Raw genomic sequence first — 14,518 nt, forward strand, 5'->3', positions numbered from 1 at the left:
AAAAAAAAAAAAAAAAAAAGGACTCAGGGCACAAATGCTCTCTTTCCCCAGTCGGCAGGGAATATTTATCTGGCAGTGCTGGTGAGAATGTCCAAGGATGCCATCAGGTGTCTGGGGATGGTAGGGCCTGGAAACAGAGCCCCTGAGTTGGCTTTGTACCGTGCCTTGCTCTCGTCTAGGGTTGGTCATAAGAATCCCTGAGGATCTGTGTTACTGGAGGAGTCCTCTAGGGCACAGGCCCTGATGCAGGTACTTTACGCTCATCACCCAGACTGAATCCCCAACAAGGTTAAATGGCTTTAAGGTCACCTAGCTGGAACATGACTTCAGCTCTGACTCATTCCCAGTGGGAATAAGACCCTATACTCTTCTACATTGCTGTTACCACGCCAGCGAGGAAAGGTACCCCCTTGAGGGTACCCCCTTTCTCAGGAAGTGCCGGGGTTAAAGTCTGCCAGGGACAACAGCCCCTGGGTATCAGTGGTTAGGCTCGTTCTCAGAGCGGTGGGCAGCTTGTAGCAAAGTTCAGCATCATCTAAGAGCGGCTGCTTCTTTGCAGGTGCCCTCAGTGTCTTTCTGACACAGGAGATCAGGGAGAGCTGGGACACACAGCCAGAGCCGTGGGTGGGGCACACCTTCGGACAGGCAGCTCTGGGTCCCTCGGGCTTTCAGTTTTCATTTGGGTTTAGGGTCATGGGGTGCCACTGTTTTCTCTTGGCACCAGCCCAGATTTCTCCCAAGCCAGCAGCTTTGTGTGGATCTCTGATCTTCCTGTCCGTTCTGGGGTCACCGTGACTCATGAAAGGCACATTTATTATAGTAAGAGATCTGTTTCTTTCCAAGGATGTGTGACCGGAATGGCGGGCGTCGGCTCCGGCAGTGGCTGATTGAGCAGATTGACAGCAGCCTGTACCCGGGGCTGATATGGGAAAGCGACGAGAAGACCATGTTCCGTATCCCTTGGAAGCATGCCGGCAAGCAGGATTACAATCAGGAAGTGGATGCCTCCATCTTCAAGGTAAAAGGCACCTGCATCCCCACGCGGGGGTTTCAGATTTCTCCCTGACTCTAGAGTGTCCTGACGACTAAACAATTGACCCAGTTTTTAAAAGGAAACACTGAAGAGTGCTTGGCTCTAGCATGTTTGTGAAGCCAAGTGTGCTTTCCCCACCCATTCTGCACCCCCGTGCCTTGACGTACTGCCAGGCTCCGCTCGGTGTACTATGGAAGGCTTCGGTCTTTACTTTCTCAAAGTGAGACTCCTGCTTGGCATGACAGGGCCAGCAGAAAGGGCGACAGGCTTCCATCATTGCTTCTGGGTCAGGGTTTGAGGGGCAGACGTCCTGAGCTTGCCCCTGAGCTTGCCCCTGCTGTTTCCCCTTCTGAGAGGAGTCAGTGCTGCCACTGAGAGCAGGTCAGACAGCTGGGGTGATAGTCAGCTTGAATTAGTCTTTTCTTTTCCTCATCTCACCCTGTGTGGCGGGGGACATTCCTGTTGACATTCTGCAGTGGCGCTGCGAGGAGATGTGGCTTCTCCAGGTCTCATAGCCCTTGTGTGATATAGCCAGCGTCTGGAGTCAGGTGGTTCAAGGTCTTAACCCTTTATTGTACTGAGAAGTAGGGTGGTTTCTCCCTAAGGATCAGCCCAGCCCAGCTCTACAGGCAGGCTGGGTCAGGACCCCCTGTGGGTTGTCACAGTCAAAGCGGGTGCTTCTAAGGCCCTAGGCATTGCATTTCTCTCTGGGAGTTTCAGGGCTACAGGTCGTGGTCAGCCCAGACTTCTACTTTGTGAACAGCTGCAGCCTTGGTGGCCTGACCCAGAGCCCAGGCTGGAAACCACTGCCTTTAGTTCTGTGTGTTCAGGGGAGCTGGGGGTGGGGAGGAAAGCAAATTGAACTGCTGAGGACCAGAACTGACTCAAGACTGGGATCAAGGGGGGGGGGGAGCCCAGCCTGCAGAGCACTGCGACTGCCCAAACTGCCTTGAATGCTGCACTCTGGGGCACAGTCTCCCCTTTCCAATGAGACCCCGAACTGAGCTGGTGACGACGAGCATTGACACTTAACCTGAGGTGCAGGGTCTTGGCAGAACGACCATCATGATTCTTCCACAGAAAAGGCAGAGTGCTGGACCAGGGGTCTCATTTGTTGCAGGAGACAATAAGTCTCTCTTCAGCCAGTTCCCTGTTTCAGCAAACCAGGAGTCCTGAAATAAAGCCCCAGATTTATGCATCTTATGCAACGCTCTTCATGGCCAACAAGCCGTTTCAACAGCATTGAGAAGAACATGCAAGATTCCCAGTGTTTCCGTTGGTTACGCAGCCGCTCTGTGTGGCAATCTGAAATGAGACAACAATCTCGGCAGGAATGGCGGGAGAGAAACGGGTGCCCACCAGATGGGGAGGCGAGTGCGTGTGGGGAGGGGGACAGTCCAGGAGACACAGAGCAAAGAGAGGCTTTTCTGAGCTGTTCTGTGTGGGGTGGAGTGTCTCTGCATCATCAGTCAAACTCCTCTTGACGGTTGAAGGGACCCTGTGTTGAGACTTTGGGAAGATAGAGCCATGTTAGGGATTTTGGTGAAGTAGGAAACCTGCTATTCTCAGACAATTAAAACCTTTAAAAAATGTGGCTGTGAAGGAAAAGGTTTATGCTTTGCTTTTTTTGGGGGGAGGGAAAGGGATTATCCCAGAGAGTCCAGTGCTGTCTGCAGGCAGTGTCTTGGGGCCTGCTTCCTGTGTAGACCACAGATAGAGAATGAAAAGACTCTGAGCTTACATCAATCAGGCAACGGCTGAGATTCCCTGGGCCCTACTGGTCATAGCTTAGCAACCACACCACCCAATACACAGAGGGCCTTGAAGGAAGAAACAGGAGCTAATTTTTTATTTTGTTTCGAGTCTGGGACTTACATAGTTCAGGCCGACCTCAAGCTTGCTATGTAGCTGAGGATGATCTTGAACTCTGGATCCTCCTGCCTCTACTTCCTGAATGCTCGGATTGCTTGTGTGGGCCACCATACCTGGTTTATGTAGCACTGAGGATTGAACCCAAGACTTTATGCACTCATGGCAAACACTCTTATCAGCTGAGCTACATTCTTGGTGTTGCATTTTAAATGTCAGCTGAGGAAAAACTCCAAGCAGTGAGTCCCAGCATGACCTACTCTGGAGCTTCGGCGCTGGGTGACCCTGAGAGACCAGGCAGCGAAGACAGTCCTGTAGAGCTGGTCTTTGGCCAGATGTAGCAAGGCTCAGGGCAGGCCCTTGCTATCAGGATGCTTCCTGACTGTGGAGTCTGGTTTGATGGTAGCAGCCTCCATGCCTTCCTCGCAGAGGAAGCGTGAGCCCCGAATGAAGGAATGAACAGGGCGGCACTGTTGAGGCAGGACAGTTCCATCATGGACCCACTGACTACAGCGCTGCTGTGGCCTCTGTGCCTCCTCAGGCGCTGTTGGAGCATGGGCTCACTCAGTGGTTTAGAGAGGGGTCTTTCCTTCTGTGGCAGATGTCCTGGATGGCTATCTCCAGGGGGAGGTACTGCTGGAAAATGCTTTAGACAGTGTGTTGAGTGGTCCTCACTGTGGGGACCACTCTGAGCATCAGTGGCAAAGAGGCAGAACCTTCCAGTAATCACAAACAACCCTGACATCACTGTTACAGTCTGCCAGTTGTTCTTTTCTGCCTTTGAATTCACAACAGTCCACAAGCCAGTAAGTGGCCTGCAATGCAGTTTACAATAAAGGCCAGAGTTGGAAACCATTTACTTAAGAAATATTTCTAAAAGTGGGTTACAACTATGTCAGAGAGGAAGTGGCCACTCAGGCTCAGCAGTAGGAATGTTCTTCCAGCTTCTTGCCGAGCAGAGATACAGAATCTGGCATCAACAGTTCAGAGAGCGCTGGCCTTGAACCTCAGAGTTCCCTGGAGTCATGGATGTGCATGTGCCCTGGTGTGTGTGCCTTTGGAAGCCAGGGGTCCTGGGTTGGTGTCTTTGTCTATCGCCTTCCACCTCAGATCTTTAGACAAAGTCTCTCACTGAACCTGGAGCTTACGGATTAGGCTAGCTTGGCTGCTGGTGAGCCCTAGGGATCCTTCTGTTATCGTGTCCACAGTGCTGGGATCACAGACACACATACCCAGCTTTTTCTGTGGGCATTGGGGATTTGAACATGTTTGCATGGCAAGCATTATATTGACTGAGGCCCTGCTTTGAATTTTTGGTCTTTGCTTACATCATAAGCTTTAGACAGGTCAGGAAAATTAGCTATTAAGAAACCACAGAAGAAAAACATAGACATTTAACAGGGAGAGCAATCCATTGCGTTTTAAATGGCCAGGATCAGGCAAAAAATTCAAAACAAAATTTCTATTAAAAGGAAAGAATGGTGGTCACATTCAAACTGTTTCACACGGTTCCCTTTTCATGCTCAGGGCTTTATCTGAAAAAGCAGAAAGTCTTTGTTTTGAGCATACTGGTGAAGCCATGCACACCTTTCTCTTCAAGCGTCATGACCTCAAGCCAGAGAAGGAGTTTGCCAAAGATGTATCCCAGGGTGTGGGGAGCTGGGGGCATGGGTTCAAATTCTGGCTTTGCAGAGTGTTGCTCTGGTCTCTTCGGATACAGTAGACAAAGTGGTCTCCCTGAAGTCCCATGGAGTGCTGACCTTGAACAAGAGTCGATGGCCAAGAAAGTCTCTGGGGAGGAGGGGGTTTGCAGTCCTGGCTTTATGCTGAACTCTGTGGTTTGTGTCCCTCTGTGTTGACTGTGTTTCTCTCTCTTTCTTCAGGCCTGGGCAGTTTTTAAAGGGAAGTTTAAAGAGGGGGACAAAGCTGAGCCAGCCACGTGGAAGACGAGGTTACGCTGTGCTTTGAACAAGAGCCCAGATTTTGAGGAAGTGACCGATCGATCCCAGCTGGACATTTCCGAGCCATATAAAGTTTACCGAATTGTCCCGGAGGAAGAGCAAAAATGTAACTATCCGCTGGGGCCAGGAAGCCTTCCAGGACCCTCCCTCACCTGCCCTCTTCTGCCCCATTAGCCTTTGGTCTCCACAGAGCAGGCGTGCCACCCACAGGGTTTGGGTGCCTGCTTTAGCTAAACAAAGTTGTTCTCTCTTTTGTAAGCAGACCCAGAGAGCTGGTCTGCTGATCTCACACGCCATGTGCTGTCAAGTGGCAACTTCCTGCCGAGGGAGTGGCCATGTGGAGGCAGGGAAGGGTAGCCTGGGTCAAGGCTCAGAGCACTCTGGGTCATAGTCTGAGCGGGAACCCAGCAGAGCCCCCGAGCTCGGTGTACCCTCCCCCGAATAGTCTGCTGTAGCAGAGCATGGGATTCAGAATTCCTTTTTGCTGTCTAGAAGTTTACAGAGGAGGCCGGGGAAGGTCTATCTAGTGGGCGAGGAAAGTGTGGGCTAAGGTTGAGTGAAGAGTTCTCCAGTTAGACAAGACAGCAGCAGTGGCCTCACTGATGGTTCTCAGCGTGTGACTGCTGTTGGGGATCACATCATTCCTGAGGTCCCTTCCAGCAGTAAAATCCTTAAAGCACTTGTAAAGGGATGAAAGCAGGGACAGCGGAAACCTGCCACACGGTGTGTGCCTGTGCTCTGGTGAGACATCACCAATCAATCAGAATCAGTGCTAACCTCAGAAGTGTGTGCCTGTGCTCTGGTGAGACATCACCAATCAATCAGAGTGTGTCGACCTCAGTGCTAACCTCAGAATCCTTTTAAACCCATGTTCTGTGCAGAATCAGAGCTGTTTAATCTCCATTGTGAGTCTGTGAGGGTCTTTGAAAGCTTTGGTTTTCACAGCCACTCCACACAGGCATAAAGAATCTTGTGGAGTTGTGACTTCACTTCTTCTTTGGAAACTTATAGGCAGTCTGCTAATAGCCGAAGCCTTGCAACAGTTCTTGGGGCTGGACATAAATTCTGGGTTTGTCCTCATGCTTCGGTGGGGGTATTGAGCACCAGGCATACAATTTTTTAAAAAGTAAAAACCAAGACTCAAACATATAGACAGAGAGCTGGTATCGGACCTGTCTGGCACCCACCAGGGAGCTGACATGGTGACAAAGCCTGTTGGAGAATATGAAATACTAGATGTGACATGTCTAGTCTGTTAGGGGTAGGAAGTGTGTTGGTATGTGTGTATGATCCCAGGACTCAGGAGGCCAAGGTAGGAGGATTGCATGAAAGCCAGCCAGGCCTGCAGAGTGAGACTCTGTCTCAAAAGCAAAACAAAAAAAAAAATCCCCCAAAGAGGAAGCCGACCCAACTGATGCTTGACGGGTGCAGGTGGTGGCACCGTGGTTGGCAGTGTTGTGTGACCTGGTCATTTGTAGCTTAGTCACCTGCAGATGGACACCTGGTTGCATTGACTCAGAGTCCTAATAGGTGACCGTGGCAAGGCTTATTCAGCGACCTTCCTTGGAAGAGCCTTATGGCTCCCAGGGCCTGGTTCATTCTGCGCAGCCTCTGGAAGGTCCAACAGCCTTAATTACTCCCGACTCTAGACTGTGTGTCTTCAAAACGATTCGAAGCAATAGGGAAGTTTCTCTCAGTGCCCTGCTCCCCCAGGCTCAGCCGGGCTTGACCTGGTAGATGGCCCTGACTTGTTTATAGCACGGGTGGAGCCCCATCACCTGCAGTGTTGGGGGTGAAGGCGCAGCAGGCTTCTGAGCAGAGGAACACAGCATTTGCGTAGCATTTGTCCTGGTACACTGTACTATGAACCTGAGTGATTTGCCAGCCTCTCTGGGGGGAGGGGGGGATGGGAGGATCTTCTTGCTTTCTTCTTGCGCCAGCAGTGGCTTCTGAGTGAGCCCCTACATTGGGTGAAGTGGTAGGGAGATTGCACAGGTCCCTGGGAGTTGGGAGCCTGGTGGGGCTTTGTTGATCATGCCGTATCTCATGGATGCTAATCTTCTAAGGCAAATTCTGATCAGGGAAGAGGAGCAAAGTGGGCGAGAAGCCACCTGGGCTCAGATGCCAGCAGATAAAGCTGTGGGCCCCCAGGAGGCAGGTGGGGGCTGTGAAACAGGGCACAGGTGTGACTTTGCCATGTGGCAGAGGTGTGCAGACACACGCATGTATATTTGGAGGGGACAAGGAGATTTTCTGCTACCTGGCTCCCCATCTGCCAGCATATTCTTCAGTAAATCTCTGGATGTTTTCAAACTTATCTTCAATATGTAGGCAGTGAACGTCTGGTATAAAACGCACCAGGCAAGGCTCGGATAGGAGGAAGAAGCCAGAGTCTGAGCCTTGTCCTTTAAAAGCCTTGTGTTTACAACCCCCAGCACCCACTTCTCTCTTTCGACCTAGCTGATCAGATGACCAGGCCATGAGAAGGCACGGTTGAGTCTTTCCCAAACCTTCTAGCAGCTGCTGGTCAAAGCCAGGGAGGACGCTTACCACCTCTGTTTCCTTAACTCAGCATTTTATAAAAGGTTGCAGTGCTTGGCCGCCCTGGGTCATGGTGTCCATCCCCTTTCCCATAGGCAAGCTGGGCGTGGTGCCTGCAGGCTGCATGAACGATGTCACGGAGATGGAGTGTGGTCGCTCTGAAATCGATGAGCTAATCAAGGAGGTGAGTGCGGCTTCCCAAACACCTTCCAGGGAGGGACAGACATCACTTTTACCCCTCACAGGCATTGAGCGCCTCAGGCCCTCCAGGAAAGTGACAATTCTAGCTGAGGAGACAGAGTGAAGGACTCCTTGGCCACCTCCCTAGGCCAGCCTCCCTGTCCTGGTCAGGTCCTGTATGTCCTGTCTTCTCCTGTGAGCCTCCGGCAAGACTTTCTTAATCTCCAAGTTTACTTAAACATGTTGAATAGCAGATTTGAAATGTCACCATGTGGTCTTAGCCTTGCTTCTCAGCCTGGCTTCCAGGATAAAACATGACCTTTTCCATTACTCCTGGTCATCCTATTGGCCCTCTTGGCAACTATATGGCTTGCTTTTTAACCTACAAAGTTTATTCCTGAATGGCCACTGTAATTGGATGGCTGAGACCCTTTCGATCCACTAATTGGACTGGGGACTAGCTAGTGACCCAGCGCTCACCTGTGGTGCATGAAGCCTAAGGTCTAGTTCCTAACAGCACACGCGAAACCAAGATCTTAAAATAATCCACTGATGATGCATGCATGGTTGGTAGCCTGTAATTGAAGGTGCAATGGGGTCTCTTTAAGTTAAACAGATGGCCTTTTGTGTGTCTCTTTTTAGCATCTCGATTGTATTTTAAATGTCTGCACAAGGTGGGGCTTTCATAGCTAACGAACCCTATTCAGCTCATGTAAAGGAAGAGGAGGGCATTTTAGATGACAGATGGCCCAGACCTGTCATCTCAGCTACTCAGGTGGCTGAGGCCAGAGGATGGCAAGTTTTAAAGCCTGTCTGAGCTGCAGAATGACTTCAAGGTGGGAAACTCCCATGAGACCCTGTCTTGAAACCAAAAGGGAAAAGATACTGGGGATGTAGCTCAGTGGTAGAGTGCTTGCCTCGCGTGCACAAAGTCCTGCCTTCCATCCCCAGCACCATAATGTCACTGAAACAAAACCGAGATTGTTGTTAGCAATGGCTCATCAGCTGTGCACCCTGAAGCTTGGCCGTGGGATAGTACAGACAGCCAACAACACCTGCCTCGTGTGGCCCAGCTTTTTGGCAAATGGCAGTTGTGACGTTCTGGGTGGTCTTGGTCCTGCGTCCTGTTTTCAGTATCTTTTTTTTTTTTTTTTTGGCTAACTCACTGAAGCAATTAGATGAATATGATGGCACACTAGGGTCACAAGCGAAGGAGGTTTAGGACCTCTTGTAATTGGATGTGACTCTCTGAGTGATGTGACTCTCTGAGTGAGGGTCTCACTGCACAGTAGGATTCATTCAGCGTCACTGTACCAGTGTCCCTAGAGCTGGTTCATGTCTCCTGGCATCAAAAGATCAGTGAGCTTTTTCATAGCCTTGACAAGCTTGGTTAGACTGTCAGCTGCTGGGCTTGTAGTCTAGGGTCTTATGAATTGCAAAGAGAAGGTCAGGTTCTGTCTCATGAGATAAAGGTGACAGATTCTGTGGCTTTCGTTGTGTATCTGATATTGGGTTTTACAAGCATGGACTTTGGGGAGGGCTGTGCTGGAGACCCGTGACTCAACGGTTATTTTCTGTCACCTGGTCCTGTAGCCTTCTGTGGATGAGTACATGGGTCTGACCAAAAGGAGCCCATCCCCACCAGAGGCTGGCAGGAGCCAGGTCCTTCCTGACTGGTGGGTCCAGCAGCCCAATGCAGGTGAGTGTGTATGGCCGGCACTGCCAGCCATTAAGTACTTCATGTTATGGTTGGGGGTACTTGTCACTGTTAGGCCCTATGTCCTGTGGGAGGTTACTAAGTCTAGATAGGTGAAAAAATCACAGCCATGAGCTGAATTAGCCAAGTGCAAGCTCCCAGGAAGGCACAAGTATCTTGGTCTATAATAGGTGGTTATGCATGGCCACTCTCCTCCCATACCCCCAGGAAGTTGCGAGGAGGAGTCTGCCAACATCCCCAAGATTCAAGGGAGGCCCCAGGCCCCAGCTCTCAGCCACCCTGCTTCTCCTTCCCAGCTCACATAGGTTCACTGTTCCATTCAGATGATCAGGACACTCCCAGACCCTGAGAGACCCAGGACTTCTGGAGAGAAGGGACCCCAGTCAGGGCAATAGCTTGGAACCACAATGGGCAGTTACATGTCTTGGCAGTGCCAGGGGAATTAGAAAGTTAAATAAGGGCTTCACCCTTTTGTTAGCATCTGGTGGGTACATTCAGGCTATAGATGTTTAGAGGGCCATTCACCGGGGCCCCTGCTATAGTGTGTGAGCAATTTTTTTGCCTCACAGGCATGTTGGTTTCCTCCTTTACCTCTTTCCTGCTAAGACAGGAGCTGCCAGGATGTCTTAGCTGGCACTGGAGGCCTATGAGGTTTCCAGGCCGTGAGTATTAGTGTCTTGCAAGGGGCCCAGAGTTCAGAGATGTCTTTGGGAAAGCTGCCTGGGACCCCAGGCTCCCCTGTGAGATAAGCCCTGTTGTTGTATACAGTGACATTTTGGTAGGAAGGGAGCATGGTCCTGTGGATTTCTGGCACAAGGACAGGATCCCAGAGCACCGAGGAAACACTTTGCCCTGGTGGGTTTCCGTGTTTGTGAGCCCGAGAGCTCACATAGAGTGGGATCTGTCCATCAGCATCAACACCAGCTTTATTAGTGTCCCATCCATACACCAGGGACATTTGAGTCACTCCCTGCCCACAGAACCAGTCCAGGTGGGATTATACTTTCTATTCTCTGCCTACAGGCCTGCCACTGGTGACCGGGTATGCTGCCTATGACACACATCATTCAGGTACTAGGGTGTTCTGGGTGGGTGGGCATGGCACAGGCTCTGTTTGAAAACAGTCTCATGATTTGGGTGGGGTCATGAGGTTCTATGGACAAGTGTGGCCTGGGGTAGGCTTCGAGGACTGTTTTTTCCTCTTCATTCTACGTGGTTTTTGGGAGCAGACAAGTGGCCCAGATTTGCTGAACATCTTCCTGAGGTAGCCACAGTTGGTCCAGAGGGTCTTCAGGAGCATCAGTGCAGAAGATAATGTAGTCTGCTTTGCAGATGATACTGATGGTGATGCAGATGATACTGATGATGATGCAAATGATACTGATGGTGATAATGATGTAGTGATGCTGATGGTGATGATGATGCAGATAATACTGAAGGTGATGATGATGCAGATGATACTGAAGGTGATGATGATGCAGTGATGCTGCTGCTGCTGATGCAGTGATGCTGATGATGATGCAGTGATGCTGATGGTGATGATGCAGATGATACTGATGGTGATGATGATGCAGTGATACTGATGGTGATGATGATGGTGATGATGCAGTGATGCTGAAGGTGATGATGCTGGTGCAGATGCTAATGGTGATGTAGATTGTATCTTTGAATTCTTTACCTCTCTCCTTGTGTCTTCTAACTGTCTTGTTGTCTTTGGGTCAGTGTCACTTTATTATGTGGGTCTGATGTCTCTCTGACCCTAATAAAGTGCTTTGCTCTGTATTTATTTAGCACAGTGTGTGAAAATACTGGGAAATTATTTTTTTTTAATAGAGATCTTGAGCAGAGTTTTATAAGGGAAGAAGTTACTTTGCTTACCCCAGCTGATCCAGAATAGTTGCTATGTTATTAATTTTTAGTTTTTTTTCTTTTTGGGTTTTTGAGACAAGGTTTTGCTATAGCTGTTGAGCCTGTCCTAGAACTAGCTCTTGTAGACCAGGCTGGCCTCAAACTCACAGATATTCACCTGCCTCTGACTTCCGAGTTCTGGGATTAAAGGCATGTGCCACCACTGCCCAGCTGATATGTTATTAATTTTTATCCTCATGTTGCTTCTAACACTTATGGGATATTTGTTTTGTTTAGGGTTGGTTTTAATCTATGGGCTGCTTTCAGCAAATGACTACCATAGCATGCACACATGCATGCATACACACTCACTCACACTATTCTGGTATGGACATGGGAAAGTTCATAATTTAAGGTTAAAACTACTATTTAGCTTGGGTTTTAAAAGCTAATTGCATGGGAAATCTAAGGCATAGTAAGATTGGTTACATTGTTTTCTTAAAGGCAGGTTAAATAGGCAGAGAACACAGTAGGGAGACAGATGGCAACAAAACTTTGAAGGGTCTCAAAAGCAAATTATTAACCTGGTTTCAGGGCCAGACTAACTGCAAAAGTTTAGTTTCTTAAGGCAAGAGGTATTTCCCGAGAAAAGCTGTCCCCACAGGGGTTGTTTCTGATGGTAACATGGCGCTAATGCTGCTGAGACTGGTGGTACTGGTGCCGATGATGTCGTTGGTGATGTTGCTGATGATGCTGTTGGGTATGGTACTGATGGTGATGCTGATGGTGCTGATGGTGATAGTGACGGTGATGATGGTGATGGTGGTGGTGATAATGGTCCTGATGGTACTGATGGTGGTGGTGCTAGAGCTAATAGTTCTGATAATGGTGATAATAGCCGTGCTGATGATTCTGATAGTGATGGTGCTGATGGTGATGGGTGGTATTTACAGTACGATTTTGGGTGCCAGGGTTAAGGCTGACACTGTTGTGGGCTCTTTTCTACCCATGACTCCAACTTCCTCTAGGTTATGGAGATAGGTTATTTCCCATTTCATAGGTCCTGGGTGATAAGTCTGATAGGCCCCAGAGCAGGGATCTGTCCTGGTGTCCCATCTTCACTGCCGCCTGCCGTGGGGCTGGTGACATCGCTATACATTCCCAGGAGACACAGTGTTGTCTGGTTTCATGGCAAACTCAGTGGAGCTCAGGTAGAAGCATGCCCTGGGGGCCAAGATGAGGGCAGAGGTGGGTGACCAGCAAGTAAGGAAAACACAAAGGAAATGATGCTTTACCTAGTGCCAGCCTGCGTGTTGGGGTCCTTCTAGACCTGGCTGTAGATAAGAGACCCTAGCTCCTTCAAGTTTCAGAAGGCATTTGCCTCCTAGCCTGTTCTCAAGCCCCCTTCATCCCCCACAGGAGGCCTGGGTTAATGGGCTCAGCCTTTGACCTTGTCAGTCTTGGGCTGTGGCCCTGGGAATCTGCTGACCAATGCATTCTGGGGGCCACGTTGCCTGGCCCAGACCTGTGACCAACTGAGTGAGCAGTAAAGTTAGCCTGTGAGGAGGAAGTGTCCTTGAGCCTTGTAGAGCTGTCTCAGCAGATGTGAGGAAAGCAAGGAGTCCCCACCACTGCTTGGAGCTCCTCTTCCAGAACCCAGGTCACACACCCTGCCTCTGTAGATAAGCCACAGCCAGGGCTCCTAGTTTTCTGACTACAAAGGGGACAGAGGGAGATGGGTGGCGAGGAATGGTAAGGAATGAGGGAGAATATTACACTGTGGAGAGCCATGGCCTTGAGGGCTGCCCCATGGTAATTGCCTCTCTGTGGGTAACCAGTGTTCTATGGACTTCCTATTTATCAGAAAAATTCAGAGGTCTGAATTTAAAACTTAACTGTTTTTCTGAGACAGTCTCAGTGTGTAGCCTGGGATGGTTATGAACTCACAACCCTCTTGCCTCAGGCTCTGGAGTGCTAGGGTGTGAGCCGCCGCTCTTTATTTGCCATCCGCCCCCGAGTATAGCTCAGTGCCATCCTGCTGCCAACTCTCTTGAGGCTGCCAGCTTGTTTCCAAGTCTGTGTCTAGTCAATGAGCGGATTAAACAGCGAGGATTTTTTGGCATGTCTTAGCGTTTCAGAGTGAGCCAGAGCCAGCCTGCTGTGGAGAGCAAGACCAGGCTCCCCCACAGAACAGCTAGGCTGGCAGGGACTACACCTTCACCTCTTCAGCCTCCCTTCCTCATCTACAAAACGGTTGCAGTGACCAGTAACACACAGCAGGGGTGCAGTGTGTGGATGGGCCCAAAGCCTCTGACTCAGCACCCCTCAGGATCCCCGCAGACCAGGGTTTGTGGTGCACAGTCTCAGAGGGCTTATTTGTAGACCATATATTGTCCTGTTTCCCCAGCTCATGTGGTCACACAAAAGCCCCCACAAAGCTGGTGCTGTTGCCATCTCTACCTTGTTGATGAAAAGCAGATAGAGGGGTGAAGCCACTTGCCTCAAGTCACACAGTTGTGAGGAAGCAATGCTGGAATCCCATGCTGAAGGTGGAGATGATGGTGATGCTAATGGTGATAGTGCCGATCCTGATTTTAGGATATTAGTGGTGGGCCTGGGATCACATGTGGGGCGAGCTGCTAGTGTCCTCGGTGGATGTATTTAAAGCAGGCTTAGACTGTGTCCGGATTCTTAGAATCTCAGTGGTGGGGTGAAGACTTGCATCATAGCATGGAGAACGCCGGTCACCTGCTTCTCCTCTGGGTCTGCACTTGTCACTTGTGAGGTGTGGCAGCTTGGCACCTATGCTCTGTCCACCTGTCCTTTCTCCAAGCTCAGGATGCTATAGCATGGGTTTGCTGAGCCAGTCCTGCTGGCGCATCTCTGAGACATTTCGCTGTTCCTGGGTGTGTTGAGGGGTTCTGGTTCCGAAATTTCTCTGAGATGACAGGGTGAAGTTCACAATGTGGGCTTAACATGAGCACAGGGTATTAGTGGGCACAGGGCATAGTGTGGGCACAGTGTGGGCATAGTGTGGGCACAGGGCACAGTGTGGGCACAGGACACTGTGGGCACAGGGCACAGTGCGGGCACAGGACACAGTGTGGGCGCAGAGGGCATAGTGTGGGCACAGGGTATGTAGTGGGCACAGGGCACAGTGCAGGAACAGGGCATCGTGTGGGCACAGGGCACAGTGCGGGAACAGGGCACAGTGTGGGCACAGGACACAGTGTGGGCGCAGGACACAGTGTGGGCGCAGGACACAGTGTGGGCGCAGGGCACAGTGTGGGCACAGGGTATGTAGTGGGCACAGGGTATATAGTGGGCTCAGGACACAGTGTGGGCACAGGACACAGTGTGGGCACAGGA

The 14,518-nt window shown here is 50.4% G+C and overlaps 1 protein-coding gene across 1 annotated transcript in view; it reads left to right on the forward strand.

Annotated features, from left to right (window-relative positions):
• Positions 1-14,518, forward strand: part of Irf8 (interferon regulatory factor 8) — a 23,209-nt gene that overhangs the window by 2,908 nt on the left and 5,783 nt on the right. The window contains exons 2-6 of the mRNA XM_005345773.2: positions 844-1,018; positions 4,786-4,969; positions 7,500-7,588; positions 9,178-9,283; positions 10,325-10,372. Of these exons, the coding sequence (XP_005345830.1) occupies positions 845-1,018; positions 4,786-4,969; positions 7,500-7,588; positions 9,178-9,283; positions 10,325-10,372 (601 nt within the window). The 5' untranslated portion in view covers position 844. The remainder of the gene's footprint in view (positions 1-843; positions 1,019-4,785; positions 4,970-7,499; positions 7,589-9,177; positions 9,284-10,324; positions 10,373-14,518) is intronic.

This window comes from Microtus ochrogaster, chromosome 4 (genome assembly GCF_000317375.1).
Source record: "Microtus ochrogaster isolate Prairie Vole_2 chromosome 4, MicOch1.0, whole genome shotgun sequence".
Classification (NCBI taxonomy): Eukaryota; Metazoa; Chordata; class Mammalia; order Rodentia; family Cricetidae; genus Microtus; species Microtus ochrogaster.